Below are 25871 nucleotides of genomic sequence, written 5' to 3'. Positions count from 1 at the left end.
AACCTCAATGAACAGAACACTTAAGAACAGTGCATTTTAGGGAATTCCCTGGTGGTCCAGTGGTTGGGACTCTATGCTTCCACTACAGGGGACATGGGTTCAATCCCTGGTCAGGGAACTAATATCCCACATAACGTGTGACCAAAAAAAAAAAAAAAAAAAAAAGAACAGTGCATTTTATTGTAGGTAAATTATGCCTCAATAAAAAAAGAAATCAAATTACAAAACTTGAGGAGGGAAAAGAGAAAACTAGAACAGTTTAAGACTCAAAGAGGGAAATTAGATCCCATGAAAAATTTCCCAACCAGTCTGAGAACCAAAGGAATTTGGGTATTTGGGGAAAGAGTAACTGATACCTATTATTTGCCAGACCCTAGACTAGACTCTTTCACATATTTCAACTTTATCTCCGACCCAACAATGTCCATCTAAGCTTGGTATTTTAACAGTATTATGACTGTTTCAGGGAGAGAGTGAAATAGGTCTGTGAAAGGAGGTGGAGAGCTCAGATGAATGGAAGATTTTGTACAGTGTGCAGTGTAGACTGTGAGATAAAAGATGTATGAGGGCTGGGTTCAGTCCCCCGAAAGGCAGAAGGGGAAGAGGAAAAGGTGAGAGCAAGGCAGGGAATACAGGAAATGTCTGAAGGAATTTCTCCAGAAACTTGAAAAATCAGAAAATTGGATCCATCTCTGGCTCAACCTTTTCTTCCACAAAAAAAAGAATAAAATTTTTGTAAATCAAACTTAAGAAGTCAAAACTCTGCCATTAAAATATCTAGAAGGTCTGGAACCATATGCATTAAACCAGGGGTCCCCAACCCCCAGGCCACGGACCAATACCGGTCCGTGGCCTGTTAGGAACCGGGCCACACTGCAGGAGGTGAGCGGCAGGCGAGCAAGTGCATGAAGATCATCTGTATTTACAGCTTCTCCCCATCACTCGCATTACCGCCTGGGCGCCGCCTCCTGTCAGCATTATGGTGAGTTGTAGAATTATTTCATTATATATTACAATGTAATAATAATAGAAACAAAGTGCACAATAAACGTAATGTGTTTGAATCATCCCAAAACCATCACACCCCCACCCCTGGTCTGTGGAAAAACTGTCTTCCACGAAACCAGTCCCTAGTGCCAAAAAGGTTGGGAACCGCTGCTTTAAACCATGAACCATGCTAGAGGGAAGTTATATACCTACTGTATAGTGTTGCATTTTATCTCAGTGAACATGTGCTTTTTCTTTTTTCTTTTTTTACCAGTTAAATTTTGTTAAATCCACTATGGGATCAGAGAACAGTGTTGCTAAAAACTGGGACCTCTTTCTGCGGGCACAGGAGGAACTCCTCATACCTGTAATCTCTGTTTGACACAAGTGTAAGATTAAGAGTGGCATCCATTTCTTCACGCGACTGCCTGGGAGAGCCCTTTCATTTCCTCAACCCAGTGACAAAGTCTGAGGGAAGTGAGGTTGGGGCTGGGGACCTGAAGATCTAGAGCAAGCGTAGGCAAACTTTTTCTATAAAGGACTAGACAGTAAAAATGTTATGCTTCGAAGAACATACAGTCTCTGTTACATCTATTCTGCCATTTTAGCACAGAAGTAGCCATAGACAATATGTAAACAAATGGTCATGGCAGCAAGACCAAGTGGGGCCATAGTTTGCTGATGTCTGGTCTAGAGCAGTGGTTCTGGCTCCTGACTGCACATCAGAATCATTTGAGGGGCTTGTAAAACCACTAATGCCCAGGTCCCACTGCTGAGACTCCGAATCTGAGATGGGACCCAAGACTTTTTTTTTTTTTTTTTAAAACTACCAGGTGGGGACTTCACTGGTGGCGCAGTGGTTAAGAACCCACCTGCCAATGCAGGGGACACCGGTTCGAGCCCTGGTCCGGGAAGAGCCCACATGCCACGGAGCAACTAAGCCAATGTGCCACAACTACTGGGCCCACGCGCCTAGATCCCGTGCTCCGCAACAAGAGAAGCCACTGCAGTAAGAAGCCCACGCACCACAATGAAGAGTAGCCCCCGCTCGTGCCAACTAGAGAAAAGCCCGCGCGCAGCAGCCAAGACCCAACGCGGCCAATAAATAAATAAACTACCAGGTGATTCTGAATTATAGTCTCTCAGCAAACAGCTGGGTGTTTTCATTTTTGTTTTGGTTTTGGTGTGTGAGGGTGGAGAAGCAGATGAATGCTGGAAGAAGAAGAACCTAGGGCTGAAATGAAGTCTAGATTAAGATTAGAACTGTTTTCCGTCCACCTGACAAATTAAGTGCTTCCAATACTTTAATTAACTGCTCTTTATTTGTTGCTTTTGGTGCACAGCACTATAAGAAGTTGCCCAACCCAGCAAGTCAGCCCCTTCATCACTCCTAGTGAAGGAGGCCATGGGCGGGTGGAGGGAGCATTCAATAAGCCTCCTGCTACCTAACCTTCTTTCTGGAACCATTCACTATAGGCCCCTTTGTAGTTCCGAGCCCTGTGGAGAAAAAACAGGGGTGAGGGAAGGACAAGCCCAGGAGGCAGTCCCCAGTCACGCCCCAGCTAGCAATTCACACCATCCCCATACCCTTTGTATCCAAGGCCCAAGGCCAACTGTGTGGCCTGAAAGCCGCGCTTGCCCCTCTGACAGAAGAAAATGAGGTTCTCATCTTCCAGCTTTGGTTTCTCGGTGGAGTACAAAGCCTTGAAAGCAGCTGGCTCCATCTGCAGGGCAGTTTCCAACTCTGACACTGGGAGAAAGAGTCGAGAGGACAGAATGGAAAGCCGGCAGTTTGGCAATCTCAGGCTCTGAGGCTGGGCCTGGAAGGACGGTCCTGTGGTCGAACAAATCTCCAGGGGGCCCCAAAACAACACACGGTGACCACCACCCCCCAACCTCAAGGACAAGATACAGCCTACCTGCACAGGAAGTCAGCCACACAACCTTTGAACGGAAGCCACTTCCCTAGTTTGTGAGAAGGAGCGGGCAAACTCAGGCATTCAGCCTTGGGGAGATCCAGCGTGTACAGAAGCTGGCCTGCCACTTCCTTGTCGCCCGTTATCCCCTCAAACTGGAAGGGCCAGTTCCGCTGCCAGGATCCGCCTCCAATCAACCCGTCTTAAGGGAAGTTTGGGGGCTACCGGAACACAGGAGCCCCGTAACCAGTGCCTTCCCCACACCATCCTAAGTGAGGTCCCATTGGCTGAGACTCTCCTGGACGGCCTCTACTCCACCACCAGGGCTTCCCCTCTCCATCCCATACCGGGGATGTTGAGCGCCCCAGGGATGGTCCCAGCTGCCGCCTCCTCCCGAGATCTCACGTCGATGAGCTGGGCCCGGCCGGAGGCTAGGAGCGAACGGAGTTCGGGGAGCAAGACCGTGGGCTCTGAGGAAGGGGGCGCGAGAGGCTTGAAGGGAGCAGGTCTGCAAGGCCCGGCTGCCGCAGCACCCCCTCACCTGGCCGCGCCCCAACCCGGCGGGGGTTACGCGAGGACCCCCTCCGCCACGCCCCTTTGCGCCTCCCTCCGTGTGCACCTCCACCGGGGGGCTCCACGCGCGGCCCACACGAGATCCCAGGTCTCCCCTGCAGGTACCTCCAGCCATGGTGCGCGCCGCAAATGCGAGTTTCAGGAATGCGGCCCCGGCCAGCCCCCTGGGCGCCCGCAGCATCTCCCGCGCCCTCCCGGAGCCGGAACCGGAAGCGAAGGCACCGCCTCTCGCATAGCCCCCTGCGGCCCCGATTCCTGGTGGCCCTAACACACGCCCGCTAGAGAAATCTCCGCGATTGCCGGGCGTGGGCGGGCAACGACACACCGGTCTGAGGTGTGTCCAACAGGTAGCAGGACTCAGAGTCCAGGAGCAGCTCCCCACCCTAACCTTGGCCCAACCCTTACTGGTCAAAGCACAATGTGCCCCCTCCCTCCCGCCCTGGGGCCCGCAAAAGGAGAAAAAACGGAGACAATTGTGGCTCTTAATATTTTATCTTAAAAAAAAAAAAAAAAAGGAAAGAAAGAAAAGGGGCGGGGGAAAAAACCATCCCCACAAGGGGGTAAGGCCCCCAGTGGGCCCTGCCTGTTGTTCTCCCTGGCTCCAGAGACTTCTGCATAGGCCTTCGCTGCTTGCCGGCCAGTCCCCTCTTCCTGGGGCAGCAGCCACTGCTAAGCATCCTATCCCCACTTCTTGCTGAAGCCTGTTCCCCAGAGTCCTCAGGTGCACATCTGAGCTCCAGGGAAAGGGAGAACCAGTGGAAGCGCCAGTGTCCTGGGGCAAGCCAGAGCTTTGCTTGTCAGCAGACCCTCTGCCGGCACTCTAAGCAAGCACAGGGCAAGCCCCCCAGTTCAGTGTGTCCAGTGTCCAGCATGGAGACAGCACATGCATTGTGCAAGAGGAGCACAAGGGCCCAGGGGCTGCACGGTGGGGTTGGGCGAGGATGTCAGTACGCATCCACGTGTGTGTTTCACACCACTGCAGGCTGCTGTATCACAGGGCCTCAGTTCAAAGACACGCCTTCTGAACTCCCCCCAGTCCCACGCCAGAAGTGGGCAGTGAAGGAAAGGGCACGGGGTTAGCCTGTTGCTCCTGGGCCATCTGCAGTTCTCTGAAAGGGGCTGTAGGGCCCAAAGCCTCTGAATCCCCAGAATTAGTTGCTATCACTCTTGATGACGACCTCTACTCCGTGGTGCCTCAACTGAGCTCGTAGCAGCAGATTCTTGTTTTTAAGATCTTCCACCTACCATGGGAAGGAGGCAGTAAGGAAAATAGGTAGCAAAGTTGGCACAGCCAAGTCCCTGAACTTACTGGGACCCCCACCAGTGAGGAGGAAAAGATAAAGCCCTCTCTGTGGAAAACAAAATAGGGAGACCCAAGCTGGGTTAGTGGTTAGGGAGGCTGAGGACAGCTATACTGAGGGTAGGGGGGGTCTGACCTGCTGTCGAAGCACATCATTGTCCAACTGCAGCTGGTCAAGCCCCTGCAGTTCTTCAGACAACCTGTGGTTACTCTGCCGAAGTTCCTGGATATAATCACAGGCTTTGGATAGAATTCCACCTTTACTCTGTAAGAAAAATCCAGCAAAATGAGGACTAGGATATAAGCTACCTGGCTTGCTTTCCAAAAGCATGTTTACACTTTGGACCTCATTTTCCCTTAAGGATGGTGAAATAACATCTCCCAGGGATTCAGGAACCTCAGAGAGAGGTAGGAAAAGACTACTGCCATGTGTGCCCACTCTCTACCATTTCTGGAAACAATACCAGGAGACAGAATTCAGGCATCTTGCCCACTACCAGGGTCTTTCCATGACCTGGCCAGACTTGGTGCTCTCCATGGAGCAGTCTGGGATGATCTTGGACAGCTGTACAATCCAGTTGTTAATCTTGTCTCGGCGGCGGCGCTCCACTGTGGGGCAAAGTAGAGGACAAGGTGACTCAGGGAGAAGTCACCAAAGGCCCCAGGGTAAAATTACCTAACCTCTCCCCTCAACATCACTGCTATCCCCAATCCCACCAGACAGCTCCAAGCTTCAGACGCAGATCATACCTACCTTCATTATGCTGAGCCCTGCGTTTCTCATCCCGAGTTGTCCGGGGAGCTTCTGACTTCCTAACAACAGAGCCCAGAGCGGCCAGAGTGAGGGAGGGTCAAAAAATGAGATTGGAGTTTGGGGTGAGGAATTATACCAAATCTGGAAGGAATCAAGACCATTTCTGGTAACTGAAAAGAAACAGGGTTACTCACGGGGAATAAGGGTGGGTCCTGGGGGCAATAGAGCGCTGGCTTCCTCCTTGCAACACTTCTTGTGGTGACATCATCACAAAGAACTGACCTATGAAGATGCACGGTAGGTTCTGTCAGGACATAGGCCTAGGAACCTCACCAAGCTCTAAGGCCAAGGCCCTGGGACCCTCCTCTAAAAAGGACATACTGCCTCCTGCTGGAAGGGCAGCCCCAGACTCACTGCCTGCCCAGGTCTTTGTGATCATTAAGGGATCATGAGTAAAGGCCCACTGCCCACCAGCCATGTCCCACAGCCTAGCCTAGCCCCTCCAGCCAGCATCCTCACGTAATATCTCACCAGTGCCAGGAGGGGTCGCCTGCCCCAGTAGTGCCTCTGAGCCCTGGGTGGTAACAACAGCCGCCGTACTCCCCGATGTGGTACCCCCTGCCCCATCTCCCACTGCAGTGCTGGGGAAGTAAGTATAGTGCGTGTCAGCAGCTGTCCCCTCTGTGTCAACTGCATCATCACTCGTGAACGCACCCTGGATCACAGCCTGGGAAGGGGAGCAAGAGAACGGAGACAAGTGACAGTTAAATACTTCCCATGAACTACTCTGCAGCTTCTATCCCTTGGGAGGAGGGAGGGAGAAACACCCAGAAAGGGAGAGTCCAGTGCTTTGGGTCAAGGCAGCCCTAGATGCTTCCCTATCCCTAGCGACACCTATCCTATTGGTTCCCTTCTTCATCTTACTACTCAGAGCTCTAGTCCCCTCTGCAGCCCACACCCCTGTACCTGGGTCATGGATTGAGTGGCAGGGTAGCCACTGATGGCACCAGTCCCCTCAGTCTGGCCATCCAGCTGCCCCTCAGACACCTGGATCACCCTGTACATCACCTAGAGGCGGGGAGGAAAGGGGAAGGAGGGGGAAGAGGGAACAAGAGAGTAAGTGCTAGGGATTCCAGGGTCCCTCATAAAGCTTCTCTCGGATAGGGCCCCCAAACAAGAATCCTTCAGAGACATATATTTAGCCATTCCCCCTCCTTTCCCCATATAGAGCTTTCAGCGTAGCCCCTACCCCACACCAATCTCTACTCCAAACCTCATACTCCATCCCCCATCCCCTTCCCCCCAAATAGTCCACATCTTCACCTCATCCTCCAAACCAGGTTCTACCCATGACAGGTTCAATTACCTCCCTCAATCCCAACCCCAGGTAACACCTGCAGCCACCTGGCCCCCTCCCTTACCTGGCCCCCATTTTCAGTTCGGAAGACGTACTTGACGTTGGGGTCAGGGAAAGTGGCAGCTGACTGGATGCTGGCGATAGCCACACTGGTTGGGTCCTCCCCAGTTGCCACTGCGCCTGAATTAGGAAAAGGACAAGTCTGTGAGTTACTGCTTTTCTCCCTCTGTTGCACTTGCATGTCATTTATAAGAAGCTTGTACAGGTGATAGGCCCATGGGGTAGGGGAAGAGGCCACGATGGGCTCTTGGTCTCAGCTCAGTTCCGTTTCTCCCACTCACCTTCCTGAATCTGCACTGTCCCCTCTTCCGTTTCAGCTGTTTTCTGCTGCCTGTTTGTGAAGGGACAAGAGGAAGAATAAGGGAAAGTGAATTAAAAGCTCACTGGCCCAGTAACATATGGCTCCCAAACTCATTGGCATTCCCAACAGGTGCTAGGTTAGGTTAGAATAACAAGAGCTAGTATTTACTTAGCACTGAGCTAAGCACTTAACAGGCAATATCTTACTTAATACTAAGAACAGCACTATGAGTAGGAAGCACTACTTGCATTTTATAAACTGGAAACCAGATCACATTAGCAGGGTGATGTAGCTGGGACCTAAATCTAGGTCTGCCTGACTCCAGAGCCAGTGCTCTTAGCCATTCTGCATTCTCCCAGGCCTCCCATCTCCCATCCCAGACCCTACCTCTTCTTCACTCACCCCTTCATCTCTCTGTGAGGGGGCACATCCGAGGAATTGGTCCTTCTTTGGAAGTCTTCGTATCTCCTGCCTCACAGGCCTGAGTGCTAAGTCCTGGTAGGAATCAGGGAGTCTAGTGAGTCCAGGAAACTGAAAGCTCCCCTGTTTCTAGAACCTAGGCTCCCTGAAGACACATCCAGGAACATACACCAATCATCTGCAGGCGACAATCAGCTTTCTCCATTCTGATACTGAGGGCTGGCTACAGTGATTGAAAAAGCAACTCTACAAATGGTGCTCCGCGTCTCTCCAATTATCACTCCATCTCCTGATGGAGAGGGAATAATTATACTGCAAGACTGAGAAACAACATATTTCTGGATGGATTATTATTAAAGCTATTACGATCTGCCATGACATGGGGATTAGGAAGGGCCATGTTTAGACCACAGCTATCAAAAAACACAGGGCCGTGGATGCTGACGCTTCTTTCAGCCTCTCAGGCACATACTGTACCTGTCCTGAAATCTAGGAAAGGGAAACCTGAAACCCATTGGAAAAACCTCCGGAACCATAGAGACCAGACTTGGCCCTCGGGCCCCTTTCTACTGACAGGGCTCTTGTTTTGGGGAGTCCAGCTTTATGTCAGTCATTAAAGACCCTAAAGCCCAAGTGTATCATCTTCAGGCTCCTACTATTTTATTCACCAAGCCTTCCTGTAGCCTTTTAGCAACACAGTTGCTAAAATGTTGCCATGACAACTCCAAATCAACTGAGCCTCAGCAAAAAGGGGCGAAACTCCAGGTTCGGGGTTCGGAAAGAGAAGAGACAATGGGGGAGGAATCCATCTACGAGGTGCCTGCCTTAAGACCGTTGACACCCGGGCGGGGGGGCGCGGACTGGGGAGGCGGGCAGGAAAAACAAAGGGCTGAGCAGACAGATGCCTCCAGAAAGAAACAGCTATATAGTACAAAGCGATAAAATAATCCCGACAAGAAAGGGGTAAGACTTTTGTAAATCCTCTACCCATAAGGTCCCCCAGACCTTTATCTTCCGCGAATGAGCCATGGAAAGCTTGTATCCAAAGTGTTAACCAAAAAAAAAAAAAAAAAGGAACTGAAAGTGAAACTGTCCGGAGGAAGTAGCGCTGCAAGAAGATCCCAGCCCCTAAGGGAGAAGTAGCACCAGTGTTTCGAGACCACCTTACCTCTCCATCCTCAAGCCTGCGGAGGAAGTGCCCCTCTGAGGCTTGCAGCGCTGACAGCAGAAGGAAGCAATGAAACAGAGGCCAGGGCACAGGAGGCGTCTCTATGGCCCACAGCTGTCAGACAGGGGCAGCCTCTGAGGACACCCAGTAACGGGATCAGGCTACTTATTCAAATCTTATGTGGACATCGGGAAGCATTTCCTGAGCATTAGGGGTATGCGACACGGAAAGCGGGCTAGCATGTTGTGGCGTGCACGCTCAGGGAACGAGGGCCCTGCAAGAGCCCTAAGTCTCGACACAAAGGGAAGAAGAATCAAGTTCGCAAAGAAGTCAGGCGCCTAGACCTTGCCTGAGAATGCGGCGTCTCCCTGCAGGCCCACCAACCAGTAGGCGCTCAGCAGCTGAGCGCCGGCCAGGCGCGAGACCAGGAGCCCGCGCGGTGACCCGGCCAGCCCGGCCGGGCTCACCCCCAGCCTCCGCTGCTCCGCAGAGGTAGGAAAGGACACCGGGGGCTCAGCGGGCCCCGCAGTGTCCGGCCCAACGGCTCGCGGATAGCAGCGCGGGAGGGCGGGGACGTGTGCGCCCGGGGGCGGGGAGTGAGTTCGGCCCACAAAAGGGGGAGATAACGAACCAGGCACGGCCCCCTCCCTCAAAACAAAGGCTTCCGCCCCAGCAGTTCCTGAACCTAAAAAACGGAAACAAAATCGAGGCTGCTCTGCCTCGCCGGCGCACCCAGTCTCCAGACTCCCGCCGTGTCCTGCACTCACCGGCCAAGGCAGCTTCAGCCGCCGATCTCCCCCCAACCGTGTTCTCCCTCTCCGGACTGGGGTATCTCCAAAGACAGCTGATCATGCGCACTCCCGGCCCGCGCCCATGTTGGTGAGGGGCGGAAGTGTCTCTCTGGACCCGCCCAGCCTACTCAGCCTCTGAGTCGCCCCACTTCCGTTCGCTCCATCTTGATGAGGGCTTGGATGGGGCGTGTTGTGGGTGTTGCTGGGTCAGCGAAGAAGCAATGCTCAGGGATTTCGGGAGAATGGCCTTGAAGTCCTAGTCGCTTTCGTCCTAGTCCAAGAACGGGAGAAGGACGACTAACTTGGTGCTACCATTTTTCTGATGGACAGTGCCTTTTTAGTTCCAGGAGAAGGGAGTGAGAGAGGCCAGCTTAGATCAAGAGAGGGACATCGGATGGAGGCGCCATCTTTAACAAAGGACATCTTTTTTAAGTTTTCTGTTGGAGATTAGGACATATCTGGGCATACATAGAATTTGTATTAGCGTTAGCGGTCACCCAAAGACCCCCAAGGCTTATGGTTTTTGTGAGACTCAGAGTTTCTGTGAGAGGTATCTTGATTCCCATTCTTTTCAGTCAAGACCTACCCTTAATGGATTCGGAGTAGTGTGGTGTAATAGGAAGAGTTCACACTCTGGAGCCAGATAAACTCGGGTCTCAGACCTAACCTCTGCCACTTCTTAGTTCTGAGACTTTTGGCAACGTTTGACTTAACATTGGTTTCCTCATCTGTAAATGGAGATTACAAGTACCAACCTTATAGAATTATTAGGTGAACCAAATAAAATCAAGAGCGTAGATTCTGTGCACATAGAATACCTAGCCTTTACTGGCATATAATGAGCATTATGTAAATATAAGTTTCTCTTCCCCATTTCCTGACCACCATGAACCCAGCTCTAGTTTCTAGCTACAGGTCTTCACGACAACAACTTAGGAAGAGCACCGAAATAATAAAAAAAGAAAAACACAACGTTTGGCCAAACGTATCACTCAAGACCTTAATAAGAATAATGAGACACCACACTACTTATGTGTAAAAATACAACGTTTATTCTGAGACATTGCCCCTCGGGACGTGTGGCCACAGCCTGTCGGGAGAAGCAGTCCCAGGGCCTGAGTGACACCATTCCCCTTCCCTAAAATAGGAAGTTATTCCAAAGGAGAAAGGAGAGGCCAGAGAGATCTATACAAGACCTCTCTTCCTTGAGATGCAGGGAGGCAGAGGGTGGGGGAGCTGGGAAGGGAGCCAGTCCCTCCAACAAATACTCCGCATTCAAAGAGTTTCCTGCACATTTTCCTCCTAATCTGGAGTTAAGAGGAGCAAGAGGTGTCTCAGGGCCCAAGAGTAGAACAAGGATGGGTAACTCTAGAAGTGTTTGTATGTAACAGGCTCTGATCTGGCCCTGACCCCTGCCTCTACTCTGGACTTCCATGAAGAGAGGTTCATTGCCTAAGAGGGCAGGAACTTGGCTGGAGTTCTGCCTTCATTCTTCACGTTGAGAAACCGTTAAGTTTGCCGCCTACTCTTTGTTCCCTTTGGCCAATGACCCCACTCTCTGGGAACAGGATCTTGGTGACTGTCTCTGGAATCTCGTAAGGGATAAGTGCTTTGTGTCTGAGACAACCTCAGGTAAACGGACCAAGACGTGCCTCCCACAGTCATGAAGAGAAGCTGGAGGGCCAAAACCTATAAAGTTGGGCACTAAAGCTGCTCAGGCTGCCGAAGAGACAGCGGAGAGACCCTGGAGACAGCTACTGTCCCCTCTGCCCAGTGCTCTGGCCCTAATCACAGTGCCTCACCTTTCCTAGAGTTAGCCTGTGTTTCAAATGCATACGATCGGCGCTGGGGGGACGTAACGGGCTCAGGGAGCTGGGGTTCTCTCGGGGGCAGACTAAACCGACTCCGGGGTCCAGACCCTTGTGTGCCTTCAGCCGGGAGCTCCAGGCAGCTAAGGGGCCGAGGACAATAGGCAGGGATCATGCTATAGGGGGAGGTTTTGGGGATGAGGCTGTAGTCCCCAGCCCCAGTACAGGTCTGGGTCCGCCGAACTGCCTGAGCTTCAGTCCTCTGGCGGTCCCGGGCCAGGGCCACAGCAGCATCAAAGGAAAGACTGCCCCCATTCCTCCAAGAGGAGCGGGAGGCTCGGGACCCCCAGGCCCATTCCCCAGGAGTTCCATCAAGCCGGCCAGGCCTTGGGCATGGGTTTGCTGGTGCCACGTGGATCTTGCCACACATTGCACTGGGCATCTTGGCAAACTGTGGTTTGGGGGGCACCACAGGCACAGAGCGGACCTGTTGGACCTGAACCAGGGTGGAAGCCAGGCGCATGCTCACACCACCAGCTGAGCCGAGGGGACTGGGCTGCCCCTCAGGATCCAGCTCCTCTGGCCGGCGTGGCTGTGGGGCTGCCTGTTCTGTCTCAGAGGACTGGGCATTGCCCTCTTTGGCACTGTCAACCTCCAGGGACTCTACAGGTGACACTTCAGGGAGGGAGCCCTCTTCTAAATGGTCACCTCCAGCCCTCTGGTCTCCCTCAGCTTCTCCGTCTCCACACTCCCGTTCCTTGCTGACCTCCCCTGCTCCTCCTTCAGCTGCTTCTTCTGGGATTCTGCTATCTTCACCATCTCCTTGGTCTTCTCTTGCCTCTTGGTTCGCATCCCCCCTCTGCCCTTTGACCTCATCTTCTCTGCCTCCTTCAGCCTCTTGTTTGTGTACAACTTCCCAGCTCTCTTCAGAAGTTTGGTTTTCCTGGGCCCCATCCTCTGGGTCCCTCCCGGCTTCTCCCTGGGCTTCATCTCCTTCCTCAGCCTCTTCTTCTCGCTCAGTCTTTCCTTCCTTCCCCTGGTCTTTACCCTGCTCGCCTCCTGTTTCCTCCACACCCTTAGCTTCCTCCATACTCTCATCCTCCTGCTGACCTTTGGACTCCTCTCCCTTGGCCTCTGTCTCCTCTCTCTCTTCCCCGCATCTTTCGCTCAAACTGTCAATCACCTTTTGGCTTCCCTCAGCCTCCACTCCGTCCTCACTGGCCTCTGCACCCTCCACTTCACTCTCTGGGCTCCCCTCAGCCTCCTCCCTGATGTCCCCTCTACTTCCAGGCTCAGCCTCCTTGTCCTCTTCAACTTCCCAGAACGCCTGTTCTCCCTCAGCCTGTCCTGGAGCCTCCTGTCTTCCAGACCCTGTTCCCTTTTCCTCTAGACTGCCTGAACCCTCCCAGGTCAGGAGTTCGGGCCCCAGAAGGGGGCTTAGGTCATCATAGGCGCTCAGGAAGACTTCCTCCCCACTTTCCTCCTCTGCTTCAGGCCTGGAGCCAGGAGAGTCCAGGGAACAGCAGCTGGGAGCCAGGACAAACTGCGCCTCATCCAGAGACAGGTCATCCAGGGGTGGCTCCACAGAGAACTCCTCCACCTGTAAGCACAGCATCGTGGCTCAGGACCAGGTGGCCCTGTCCACCCTCTGGATTCCTTAGCACCCCCGAACCCAGCACAGCGCCTCCTTACCTGAGGCCCAACTCCCAGGAGCTCCTCCAGGTAGCCCATCCCAGGGTCGTCCTCCCCAGGGGAGAAGGCTGCTCCTGCTGGTCCTGCCTTGGCCACCTCCCCATCCACCACCCCCACCCACTCGGCCTCTGAGCTGCTTGAGTCCTCTAGGAAGGAGAAGGAATCCTGCACCTCCTGGGACAGGCAGTCCTCCAGGGCAGGGGTCATGTCCGCTGGGCCTGAGTCAGCCAGGGGACCTGGGGCTGGACTTGCCTCCAACTTCTCATCTGTTGGGAGAAAGGTAGTCCCAGGAATACAAAGGTCAAGACCAGCCCTGACCCTTTCCAATGTGAGTCTTCCTAGCATTGCTACAGTATGGGCCCAACATTCCCAGCATAGATACTCCATGTGGCCGACCCTCTCAGACCAATATCCCTAACTATTGGCTTATAGCCACCTTTATTGAGCTCCTACCAGGTGCCAAGCACTGTGCTATACATTTTATAATGCATTATCTTATTTTCTCCATAAAACAACCCTATAATGTAGGGTATTTATCCCCATTTTATACATGAGGAAAGTGAGACTCCGAGAGAATTGTCCACGGTCACACAAACAATGAGTGGCACAGCCAAAATTTGAATCCAAGACTACTTAACTCTATAGCCCTTATCCTTACCCAGTACCCAGTGCTGCCTCAGTACTTCTCATTATTGACACTTCAGCAACTGGAGTCAGAGCAAAGATCAGATCCCAGCTCTGCCACCTCCTACCAAATTGTTTAACCTAAGTCTCAGGTTCCACTGCTGTAATATAAGGATAACAACAATACCTGTGTCAACATTATGAGAAAATGAAATAGCTAATGCCTTCAAAGTCCTTAACAAAGCACATCATAAACTCTCGACAAATGTTAGCTATTAGTATTAATATTATTATTATTACCATCATCTATGATATATTCCCACTTTGTACTTAGTAATCCCTGCTGTATATATCTGACACAGATCCCCATTCTTGGGTATATCAGTGATCTAAGGCTGCCAGAGATCCTCTCTGCAAGAATTTCACACAACCTGATAATATTACTGGATTCCCCCAATCTTGAATCCGGGGAGGCAGCTAAAGATAACCACCCAAAGCCCAGAGCAGATTCCCCAGCATCGGAGCCTCAGCCTAGCGTTCTAGTCCCCTCTCCCAGCCCTGGGTAATCCTTGAATCCTCACCTGGGGGGCCAGGGCCAAGGCCAGGGCCAGAGACAGGGCCAGAGGCAGGGCTTGGCTGGGGCTGTAGGGTGGGGTACTCAAGACCACGGGCAAACCCGGCCAAGGAGACGTTCGAGATGATGCCTGGGGATATGTTGAGCATAGAACTGATGTGTGGTGGGAGGTTGACGTCGTAGGGCTCCGAGATGTGGACGCCGGCACGGCGCTGTGCATGGCTGCTGCCCCCAGCACGGATTGCTGACCGCCCAGGTCGTGGTGTGCCGGGCTCAGAGCTCGTGCCACCCAGTGCCTCCGCCTCGGGCTCCTGTTCACCCTCTGCTGCATCCACAGAATCATTCTCCAAGCTCGCCAGCAGCAGTGGGCCTGGCCGAGGACTGCTGCGTCCCACCAGCCCCTCTGGCTCTGTGGAGGAGAGAGAGGTAGGCAACAGCCTCTGCAAGGGGACTGGACACCTCAGAAAGGCTCTGGAGAGTGCCCTCTGTTTTCTCTAGCCTGGAAGACACCAGGCCCAGCTTCCCTTAGCCGCTACTGCAAACCTTACACAGCCAGCAGGTCAGAGGTCACCCCACCAACATCTACTTAGGAACCCCCTTCCCTCCCTGGAGGTACAGTCACTAGCCTTCACTACCCGCGCCCCGCCCCGACACACACACACATGAGTGCACACCTGTACTCACCATCACTGACCCCAGCCACGGCACTCAGTGAGTCCATGCTCTTGGCTGGCCGCAGACACCCCTTATCAGATTTGTCCTCTGCAAGACAGGGACGTGCGTAGAGCCAGGGCCTGGCACACCCTCAGCAGAGCTCCCCCTACATCTCCCCAGACTTACCCCTGTCCTCAGCCCCCCGTGGAAGTTTACGCTTGGTCTCATGGCCAGAACGACCCAGATTGAAGATGGATCTCCACTTCCTGACCTTCAAAGACCCCTTCCTCCTGGAGGGGATGGAGAAATCACTGCAATTGGAGCCTGGTGGCCAGTGCAGGGGAGGAGGGCCCAGGAAGAAGGCCTTACTTGTGCTCTGCAATCTCTATGATAGTGTGATAAGGCCGCATCTGTGGGGGTCCATCACCAGCCTGCAGGATGCTAGGCAGGTGGTAGGGCAGGGATCGAGGCATAAGGTCCTCGGGGCTGCCTGACACCCGGACCCCTGGAAGTGATCGCCATCCACTTTCCACCTCACCACCTAGGAAAAGAAGAGGAATTGGCCAGCCAGGAACAGCGAGAGGGCTATGGGTACCGAGCTCCTCACTGCACCCTCCCACTCACCAACTACCATGCTAGGGATAGACCTGGAGGCAGACCCTCTGTCTCTAGCTCCTCAAGAGGGAGTCCTCAGGGCCAAAGGGAGCCAGAAGATCCCAGGACATTGGCCCAGCGGGCCGGGGGTGGGAATGATCCTTCACTAGCCTTGAGAACCAGGATGGATGGTGATTAAGAGGTCAAGTTATGCCCTGGACGGAGAGCAGAAGAGGCCTACTCAAGTCCTGACTGCACCATTCTCTCTGCAGGGTCTTCTCCACGTGACCATAAGCAACAACACTTTACGAGACCCAGTTCTGTCATCTGCAAAGCAGGGAGACTGAACTAGATGATCTTGGAGGCTCTCTATAACTCTGACATGACTCCCAGACAGAGAGTGGTGATTTGGTGAGTTGGAAGGACACTGACCAGAGAGAGCCGCACCCTCAAAGAGCTGGTCCACATGTGTGAGGATGAACTCGACGACAATGGACTGCACCCGCACCTCCATGAAGGCTGCTGTCCCATTGAAGCCTGAGGCCTCTATGTCCTTAGACCTGTGGAGGTGTGGAGTTATTCTCCCCCAGCCCCACCACACTTCCCCATTCGAATTCTCCCTAAAAATATCTTATACCCTTTCCCCTGAATGCCATTAACCCCATCTCCACCTCTTAATCTACATGCATGATTCAAGTCTCAAATGGCCACTTCCTCCAGGAAGCCTTCTTGGACACCCTCCTCAGGATTAATCTCTACCTCCTCTGCACACCAGGGTGCCTTGTGTATAACGAATCTCAGGACTTCTTATAGTCTGCCTTGCACCACAGGGAGTGACATGCAGCCCACTTCTCCAAGACATTTGCTCAACAAACGTTTGACAAGGATCCCCCCCACCCCTTCCTGCTCCAGTCCCTGAGCTAAGTGATGCAGTGTAAGATAACACAAAGGTCTGGGAATTTCCTGGCAGTCCAGTGGTTAGGACTCCGTCCTTCCACTGCAGGGGGCACGGGTTCGATCTTTGGTCAGGGAACTAAGATCCCGCATGCCACTCAGTGTGGACAAAAAAGAAAAAAAGAAAGCACAAAGGCTCTGTCCTTAGGGACTTTACTCAAGCTCGGAGAAGGGGCTCACGTGGGTGAGCTCCATCGCACTCAATGTGATCCTGAAACTTCCTGTTCTCACCGGGTGAGACCCCTCTCCAGTGCACCCACACAACCACACCCCATCCTCGAGCAGCTTCCCAGGGGCTAGGCTCTGCCAGGATCCCCACACACGCACCCACCTCAGCAGGTTGGGGGCCCACACGATGGCCAGGTTGCGGGCGTGCATGTTGGTCTGGGCACTCAATGAGGCCATGTGCACCAAGTGCCGCATGAGGAACTCCAGGGTCCTGCAGAAAGGGGGCGTCATGGGGTAGAGCTCACAAAGGGAGCGCTCAGGCAGAGGCAGGATTGAGGTGTGGGAGCAGGAAGAGAAGTGACAAGTCAAGGCCCCAGGTGGAGAGAGAGGCTGGGCTGAGTGGGGTAAGTCAGGACTCTGGGTGGGAAGGAGCCCCACACACCTGTAGTTTGGGACAGGGAGTTCTCGAAGCACCTCTAGGATCTTGACCAAACGGTCAGGTTCCAGTTGCACTGCCACAGCCTCCTGGTTGAAATCAAGGAGCAGGAGTCAGTGACCCAGCGCTGCCCCTGCTTCCTCCCCAGAGTTCTGAGCCAAACTCTCAGAAACAGTCTGTGCTGTACTCCACTCCATCCCCCAGGTTGAATCTTCGAAGCACACTGACGTAGAATTTGGGTCCCACAGGACCTGCCGATGAATCTTGGCTATGCCACTTAATAGCTTTGTGACCTTGAGCCACTCACTGCCACTCTCTGCCTTCGCATCCTCATCAGTAGTGCTCTGGTTCTGGAACACATCAGGTTCCACCCTGTGGGTGCCCCAGGGGCCATGGAGTTGATTTCAAGGTGTCCAGGAAGGCCCATGCCCACCCATTCTGGCCTGTATGGGCTGAATGGCATGCCCTGGTATTCAGGGTCTCTAAGTGATGTCATGCTCAATAAAATGCAACTTAATTTAAAAGTGTTACTCAATTCAAGAGAGCGCTTTTGTCATGTATTTTCTTTTTCAAAAGATGTTGAACACACGATCACAGTTCATGGAAGGGCACGCTTGAAAAAATCATTGACTTCCTAAAAGGGTTCTCATTCCCTTAAATGTAGGGAAGCTCCGGTCTAGGTGATTTCCAAGGGCTTTCCAGCTTCTGCTCTCTGTCTGACCTCTCCTCTCCCCCAATCTCACCCTGCACTGTGTGCACTTTGCAGGGAAAGGAGGAACAATGAAGAGCAGAGGGACAGGGGAGGGCAGAGGTAGCAGGGCTACGAGACTTGTAAGGGAGGGGTCTTTTCATTTTCATGTGGTCTCTGTCATGCAGGATCCCTAGAACTCGGTCTGGCATTGGACACATCTGGGATGCCAAAACCACAGAGGTCACCCTCAGCCTTCTCTTCCCCCCACCCCGCTGTCACTCAACTCACAGCAAACTTGTCATAGAGCCGGTAAGTGAGCAGGGGGTCTGGCAGCTCTCTGAAATAGGCCTTGCACAGGGAGGAGACGCAGTGAATGTCCTGAAGGTAAACATCTCGCCGCAGGTCTGGCTTCCGCTCAGCCTCAAACTCCTGCCTGGGGAGGTGCAGAGTGGTCAAGAGTGGTGACGGTCTGGGGAGATGGAGGGACCCTCACCTACATTCAATCTATGATTTGAGGGACCCTCACCTAGGGAGAGCTGTAGAGATGAGCTCCAGGCAGGGTCAAGGGTCAACATGTATGAATCTTGGAAGGAAGAGGTTGGGGGCGTGTGTATACGTGAGGCAGCAAGTATAAGGCGTTGTGTCTGTCAACGTGCAGAGTGGATGTTGAGATGGGTAAGTGGATAGGTGAATGGATCTATGCATGAACAAGGGTACATATCAGGATGTAGAGTCGGTGTGAGTAGCAATGTAGGGGCATGTAGGAGTCGGTAGAAGTGGGGGAATGAGCCTAAATGTGTGTTTCTGGGTATGTGTAAAGATGGAGCAGTGTAACTCTCAGAAGGGAACATAAGTGTAAATCTTCATGACCTTGGATTAGGCAACAGTTTCTTGGATATGACACACCAAAAGCACATGCAACCAAAGGAAAAAAATAGATCAATTTAACATCAAAATTACAAACTGTTGTGTACCAAAAGACCCTATCAAGGAAATGAAGACAACCCACAGAATGGGAGAACATATTTGCAAATCATAGAGTTAATAAGTGTCTAATATCCAGAATACATAAAGAACTCTTACAACTCAAAAGACACAAATAACCTAATTTTTAAATGAGCAGAGATTTGAATAGACATTTCTCCAAAGATACACAAATGGCTAATAAGCACATAGAAGGTGTTCGACATAATTAGATATTAGGGAAATGCAAATACACATGAAATATCACTTCACACACATTAGGGTGGTTATAATCAAAAAGACACACATTAACAAGTGTTGGCTGGGATGTGGAGAAATTGGAACCCTCATACATTGCTGGTAGGAATGTAAAATGATGCAACTCCTATAGAAAACAGTTTGGTAGTTTCTTAAAAAGTTAGACATAGAGTTACCATATGACCCAGAAGTTCCACTGTTAGGTATATACTCAAGAGAACTGAAACCATATGTCCACACAAATACTTGTACACAAATGTTTGTAGCAGCATTAATCATAACAGCCAAAAGGTGGAAACAACCCAAATAGCCATCAACTGATGAATGGGTAGACAAATGTGATAATGCCACACAATGGAATACTATTCAGCCATAAAAAGAAATGAAGTACTGGTACCTGCAACAATATGCACGAACCCTGAAAACATGCTAAGTAAAAAAAGCCAGACACAGAAATTTACAATTATATGATTCCGCTTATATGAAATGTCCAGAATAGGCAACTCCATAGAGACAGAAAGTAGACTAGCGGTTGCCAGGGGCTGGGGGAGAAGGGCAATGTGGAGTGACTGCTACGGGGTACAGGGTTTCTTTTGGGGTTGATGAAATGCTCTGGAATTAGATAACGGTGGTTGCACAACCTTGTAAATGTACTAAAAACCACTGAATTACACATATTTTTTGAATTATACATTTTTAAATGGTGAATTTTATGGCATGTGAATTATATCTAAATTTGTTTTTAAAGCTGGGTGGGTGCAGGTGGGAGGGGAGGTGTGTGTGTGTGTGGGTACATGCGTGTGCACACACACATGCATGCATGCAAGCTAGCCTGTGGGGAGTGTGGGGCATGGTGTCAACCTTTCCCGAGGAGACTAGAGCTCCTCCCTTGGACAGTATCTATCATTTATGTTTCCTTCTCCCCAAATCCCCTCACCCCTATGGTTCCTGGCCTCCTGGCCACAGAGCCCTCCCCTCACTGCCTGACTCACCGGAGCTTCTGGATGTTGGAAGAGACCCCTGAGAGGCGGTAGATCCCATCCACCACTCCATACTCCTCCACAAACTCTGCACAGCTCCTTAGCACCTGGGGCACTGGGAACACAGATGGGGCAGAGAAAGAGAAATCAGAAGGTCTGGGAGGTCAGAGACTACAGGGGGTCTGAGAAATGGATGTGTCAGGGAAGGGGGCTTGGGAAGACTGAAGGCAAAGCTCGTGGAATAAAAACTTGTCAGAAAGATTCTTGCAGGACATCAGGTCCAGCCTGCCAACCCGTTACAATCTCTCTGCCCATTGGGTCTAGCGTCTCGGCATAAACTCCCCCAGTAAGGAGGAGCTCACTGCCTCCCCAGACTGCCCATTTCTGTTAGAAAGTTCTGCCTTTGTTGACCTGAAATTCTCTCTCTCTGTAATTACTAGTTGCTATTACAGAAATTTTAAAGGGACAGCGATGTGATTGCAAGAGGACTCAGGGTGAAGGACTGGTCTCGAAAGCGCGTTTATGTAACACTTTACATAAGATAAAGGAACGTTAGCTCTTGCAACCAAAATGGAACAGAGCTGATGGGCATTATTGTGAAGCACCTCTTCTGGTGAGCGAATGCATGGATCTTAGATCTGCCATAGGAAGGTACATGAAATTGTGACAGACCTTCAGACAGGTCAGTTCAGGAGAGAAACAACTATATGCCAAGCACTATGCATTAGACATAAAAACTGAGGATCGTAGAAGTAATGAGTGTGCAGTATCACCCAGCTAGAGCCAGCATTCAAATCCAAGAGTGCAAAAAGTTGTATTCTCTCTCCCTTCTTCGGAGCCCTTCCCAGTTACTAGACTGTAAGCTCCTTAAGGACAAGATCTAAGTGTGACCCATCCTGCTGTTCCTCATCTTATTTGTCATGGTGTCTCAGTTGTGGGAAATCCTCAGAAACCGTGTGTTGAATCTCATCTCCACAAGGCCACATAGTTATCTCTCTAAAGCACTTCCATGCTTTACTTCTTTTTTTTTTTAAGCACTTCCATGCTTTAAATCCTTTGCTATGTACACATTCTGCTCCACCCCAATCTTCAATGCTTAGCTTACAAACACAGAATAAAATAGAAGCTCCTCAACATGGTATACTGTATAAGACCTTTCACAAACCAGGTCCAGCTGCCATTCCAGCCTTAGCTCCAGACAGCTCCCCCAATAAATCCTATGATCCAGCACTTTCCTACTCCCTGAACAAGCCTTGGTACCATCACTCATGTTTTCCCTTGCCTGGAAATGCCCTCCTCTCTGTCTCTGCCTGGTGAGCCCCTATGCATTCCTCAAAACACACTTCAGACATCACTTCCAATTCTGAACCCTTCGCTTACATCCGTATTATACTTCCCAAGGTCCTTTGTTTATATCTGTACATAGTACTTATTGTACTTTGTTATGATTTGTATATTTTGTATCTATACCTTCTGACAAATAGTAACATCCTCCCCAGCGTCTAGCACAGTGTTGAAACAGAGCAGGTGCTCAAAAGATGCTTATTAAATTACTCAGTGAATTAGTCAATGAACTGGAGCTTTAATAGAGAATATTGCCTAAGACAAAACATTGAGTCCAATTAACTGAGACTCACCAGAGAAATTCCTGTCATGTGTTAGTGACAGAAAAAGCTGTGCTTCTCCTAAGCCACCTATTTTTTTCTTATGGGCTTTATGAATTTCATACCTGATTATGTTTACCTCTTAAACTACCAGGAAGCTCAGAGCCCATATCTTGGAACCATATAGAACCACCTGAAATGCATTTCTAGGTACTGATCTTACCCTTCCTGTTTTCCCTTCAACTCAATTCCTTCAGTCATTTTTTCTTTTTGTAAAGTTTTGTGTTTTGCAAGTCATCCATCTCAGGCTCTTTGTGGAATTAAGTAAGTTAGAAATACAGATTGAAGAAAATCAATAAATCCATCAAACACTATTTTAAACCCTCTTTATATGACCTGGGGTCCACACCCTTTACCCTCCTGCACCCCAGAGCCAGGATTTGGGTGAGACAAGGAAAGCATCAAGGCTGCAAAATTTAAGCACTCACTCTTAGGGTTGCGCAAGTGCCAACTGTGCACATGCACGATCTTGAGAGTGAATGCCTCCTTAAGAAAGAAGCACCTAGGACTTCACTTGCCTGGCCCTGAGTGTGAGAGTTTCCTTACATTTTGCACCCTAGTCACCTCTCCTGCCTCACCTTAGTCCTGGCTCTACGGTTCACCATCCATCCCTTCAGGACCTCTGCCCATTTGCCAGGGTCCCCTGACCTCAGGTTCCCAGCACTGAATGAAGAGATGAGGCAGACCTTCCTGGTTCAAGCTGTTGCTCTACTCTTGGGTGAATAATGCTACCCCAACTCTTTCGGCCATCACTCTGTTGACTCATAAATAGTTCGCTGTCACCTAAACCCCAGGTTGTTTTCACAGTAACTGCAATCAGTCCAGGTCTTCTCCATCCCATCCTTCTCTGTTGACTTTGAGTCTCCACAGGAGGCCTTTGAAGAAGGCATGCCTTTAAGGAAGGCATTTGAGAGCCTAAGGAGTCAGAGCCATAGAGGAAATGGGTCAAGGAGATGGGAGAAGAGATAATGGGATCAGAGGGATGGAGGAGTCAAGGAGACAGAGATAAGAGAAATGGGGTCAGAGGTAAAAGTTAGAGACATAGTTGGGGTGGTAGAGTCAAAGGGTGGGTCAGGGAGGAGGGCCTGAAGCTTAGGAAACTGGAGAATTGGAAACCTGAACAAGATCTCAAAGAGAGAAATATTAGGAAAAGGAAGAACTCAACTCATATAAGGGCTCGGGGAGGAAGAGACCCACCTAGGGCAAAGAGCTGGGAGAGGGTGCTGAGATGGAGCGAAGCTGCAAGGATGGGGGAAACCAAGATAATCAGGGAGGATAAGTTAACCACAAACACAGCTCTCCTGGCCTGGGCTTTCATTTTTGCTGGATCTTGGCTTAAAGAGAGAAGCCATCACTGGCCTCTCTCTGTCCTTCCACTTTCCACCTGTCTATGCTAGGAGGAGCTGGGAGAAGGGGAGACGGCTGCCACTGCTGCTCTGGTGCCCAAGGTACTCCTCCCCCCTTGGACTCAGGTGAGGTTCTGGTGAAGGGCAGGAGGTGCTTGGCTCTCTCTCTCTGGGATTCACTAGGATCAGGACCCAGCAACCAGATGCCTATCCCTTCCGGAGAACATGTCCCTCACCTTCTAGGAATGCCGACAGAGGCCAGGAAGGGATACAGGAGTGGGATCTGGGCTGGCTGTGAGTTCAGTGTCTCAACATGAGGTTGGCTGGGGGTCCACAGGGAAGGACAGCGCCAGGATGAGGAGGCTGAACTGAGGGTTTGCAGAGAACTGGAAGAACATCAGCCCCAATTAAATCATGTGGCCCTCACACAAGAGCCGTCATTCTCAAGAGGCATCCCTTGTAAAGGAGTCAACCCCACACTGGCGGCTGGGCTGTGCCCTGTTAGAAAAGAAAGAAAGGCACAGAGAAGCCACTTCGGCTGTTTAACACCCTTCCTTGGGGCCTGGGCTTTCCCTTAACTGAGGTCAGTGGGATGGGGGCCTCTGGGGGAGGAGAAAAGGGGAAGGAGGTGTCTGGGGACACAGGGGCGGGGCTAAGAGCAGGAAATGAGCTGGGAACCACCATCACCCTCCCTCCACTGCAGGCGCACAGCCCAGAGCAGAGGACAAAGAGGAAATGACAGATTGGGGTGGAGGTGGGGGAGAAATCATGCCCTTCTTTGGGAGGAGGTCGAAGTACCAAAAAACAAGCTGGGCTGGGCAGTCAGGATACCTGCGTTCAATTCCAAATCAAATCAAGAAATGTTTTTGAGTGTCTACTCCACACCAAGCACAGCTGGGAGCCAGTGTTGTCCCTGGTCCTGGGCGTTTCCAAGCGCCCTCCAAGGTAACTCAGGGAGGATGCTTTCCACAGACAGTTCTCACCCCCACCCTCCTTTGTACCCTCTACCCCCATCTTCACACCAGGCCTCAGGCCATCTCTCTTACGGTTCTGGTGTTCCCATTTTAGCAGCTTCTCCCCTCACCTTCCACTTTGAACCTGTTTCTCCTTTGCACAGAGAAAACCAGAGAATCAGAGAAACTGAGGGAGGGGACTATCCCCACCCTGCACCTGTGGCCCAGCAAGGCTGCAGAGGGATCAGAGCCCCATAACCTCGTCTCCTCCAACCAGGAAACACCCATCCTCCCCATGTGCCATCCTCAGGCTCTCCAGGGGCCCTTCTCCTGTCTTTTTTCATTCAGACCTAAGGACCATCCATGCCCCTTCAGCCACTCATCTCCTGACCCTGTCCCCTCAGCCTTCCTCTCCTGTCCCCCAGCTGTCATCTTCTCACCTCTGTTTCTTCTACCTCTCCTGGGTCTCCAGTCTCTCCCTCCTCTCCTCTCAGTGCTCCCTCGGTGCCCCCATTCTCATCACCAGTCTCTTCACCCCCAGGCAGTCACACAAGGCTCTTTGCTGAGCCACATTTCCTGCCCTGCCTGCTCATCAGCTTCCTGGGGGTGACCCCAAGCCACTGCCCCTTCTCCATGAGCTCCTGGAAGCTGCTTCTGTACCCTCAGCCCAGATCAGGCTGGAGAAGCTCCACGCCTCCCCCTCCACCCAACAGCAGCTCCGGGTTGGCCTCCTTACCCTCCTGGCCTGAGTGCTGCAGGTGCTCCTGCAAGTCACACCCAAACACCCGCTCCTTCGAGCTGCCCTTCTTCTTTCCTTTCTGCCGAGACTTCATGGCCGGAGCCCCAGGGCTCTGGCCCGGCCACCTCTGTCCCCTAAGACCTTTGCCCTACTAGTCCCCCATGGGATCCCAAGCCAGCCTCTGGGCTTGGCCTGGCCCCAGGGGGGCAGGGCTCGGAACTGGGGGTGGAGGGTGGCCTGGGCAACGGGCAGCAGCTCCTGCCTCTGGGGCCCCGGCCACACGGAAGTGGCTGTGGAAGAGGAAGCTGCCAGGACCCCGGCAAGAAGTTGTGTCTCGTGGCCGGGCCTGGCACTCGCCCTTCTCGCCCTGCTCAGCCCTGGGGGGCAGGAAGCTGTGCAGCTCCTTAAACCCGCTTCCTGTTAGAGCATCTTTGCAACCACAGAGCTGGGGTGGGGGAGGTAGCTGACATTCACATCCTCACCCATTGCTGGGCCTCCACTCATTGGTCAAGAGGAGGTGATGTCAGAGCCCTGGGGTGGGCGGTAGCGCCTGCGGCGTGAGCAGGTGACTGACACCCTTGGAGACCAGAATTCTGGGGTCTGAGGTGGAGACCCGAGACTTGCCTAGGAGCAGAGCAACACAGGGCTGTGCAAGGCATACCCAGGAGGGGGTATGCCCAGGCTTTGGCCCTGACCAGCCTGTAGTCTCAGTCAAGTCACATGACTTTGCTGAGCCTCAGTTTCAACACATATAAAAAAATGAAGAGAGTGAACTAAGATGATCTTTAAATCTTTCCAACTCTAACATTCTGTGGAACTCATTTGAATTTTGGGTTCTTTGACTGTAAAAAGTTTACACTGTCGTCTACTTTCCAGGCCTGTTGTAGTGAGACTCCAATACAATACAGGATATAAACCACTGCCAACTAAGGCACTGCCTGTCCTGGAAGGGCTTATAGTTCCACTGTCCGACCTCGACTCTCAGAGATGGCTGAAGGTCTTGTGGAGGCCGTTTCTTTTCCCCCGTCCCCCATATAGTTCCAGGCAAACTAACTCCTCCGCTACTTGGGACCACAAGGAGGATGGTGCTGAGACAGACAGCACTGAGGTTCAGGACTTACACAGTCCAGGGAGCAAGACAGGAAC

General features: G+C 51.8%; 3 protein-coding genes across 6 annotated transcripts; all 3 read right to left on the bottom strand.

Moving 5' to 3' along the window:
• Positions 1–1235: 1235 nt before the first annotated feature.
• TSTD1 (thiosulfate sulfurtransferase like domain containing 1) lies at positions 1236–3840 on the bottom strand. Its single transcript, XM_082413431.1, is given in 5 exon segments — positions 1236–2435; positions 2438–2484; positions 2575–2737; positions 3251–3373; positions 3582–3840. Coding segments are annotated over 5 exon segments (549 nt in total). The 5' UTR covers positions 3658–3840; the 3' UTR covers positions 1236–2295.
• A 109-nt stretch (positions 3841–3949) lies between these two features.
• USF1 (upstream transcription factor 1) lies at positions 3950–9747 on the bottom strand. 3 transcript variants are annotated; one of them, XM_082410073.1, is made up of 11 exons: positions 9604–9747; positions 7651–7743; positions 7229–7278; positions 6952–7067; positions 6497–6598; positions 6062–6257; positions 5725–5812; positions 5531–5589; positions 5291–5385; positions 4913–5041; positions 3950–4717 (listed from the first exon to the last, which is right to left on the bottom strand). In XM_082410073.1, the coding sequence occupies exons 2-11, from the start codon at positions 7656–7658 to the stop codon at positions 4628–4630; spliced, it is 933 nt and encodes a 310-aa protein (XP_082266199.1). In that variant the 5' UTR covers positions 7659–7743; positions 9604–9747; the 3' UTR covers positions 3950–4627. The 3 variants fall into 3 exon arrangements, with proteins under 3 accessions (XP_082266199.1, XP_082266200.1, XP_082266201.1); XM_082410074.1 differs by having other exon boundaries at positions 6983–7067; XM_082410075.1 differs by lacking the exon at positions 7651–7743 and having other exon boundaries at positions 9604–9743.
• A 909-nt stretch (positions 9748–10656) lies between these two features.
• Positions 10657–25745, bottom strand: ARHGAP30 (Rho GTPase activating protein 30). 2 transcript variants are annotated; one of them, XM_082465328.1, is made up of 12 exons: positions 24723–25745; positions 20036–20138; positions 18111–18255; positions 17138–17220; positions 16859–16966; positions 16006–16133; positions 15349–15520; positions 15166–15269; positions 15010–15087; positions 14333–14734; positions 13128–13393; positions 10657–13035 (listed from the first exon to the last, which is right to left on the bottom strand). In XM_082465328.1, the coding sequence occupies exons 1-12, from the start codon at positions 24817–24819 to the stop codon at positions 11416–11418; spliced, it is 3306 nt and encodes a 1101-aa protein (XP_082321454.1). In that variant the 5' UTR covers positions 24820–25745; the 3' UTR covers positions 10657–11415. The 2 variants fall into 2 exon arrangements, with proteins under 2 accessions (XP_082321454.1, XP_082321455.1); XM_082465329.1 differs by having other exon boundaries at positions 13299–13393.
• Positions 25746–25871: the final 126 nt, after the last annotated feature.

Source organism: Balaenoptera physalus, assembly GCF_965194825.1.
Source record: "Balaenoptera physalus genome assembly, chromosome: 1".
NCBI lineage: Eukaryota > Metazoa > Chordata > Mammalia > Artiodactyla > Balaenopteridae > Balaenoptera > Balaenoptera physalus.
Note: the sequence above shows the minus strand (reverse complement) of the source record. Positions and strands in the feature narration are given on the sequence as shown.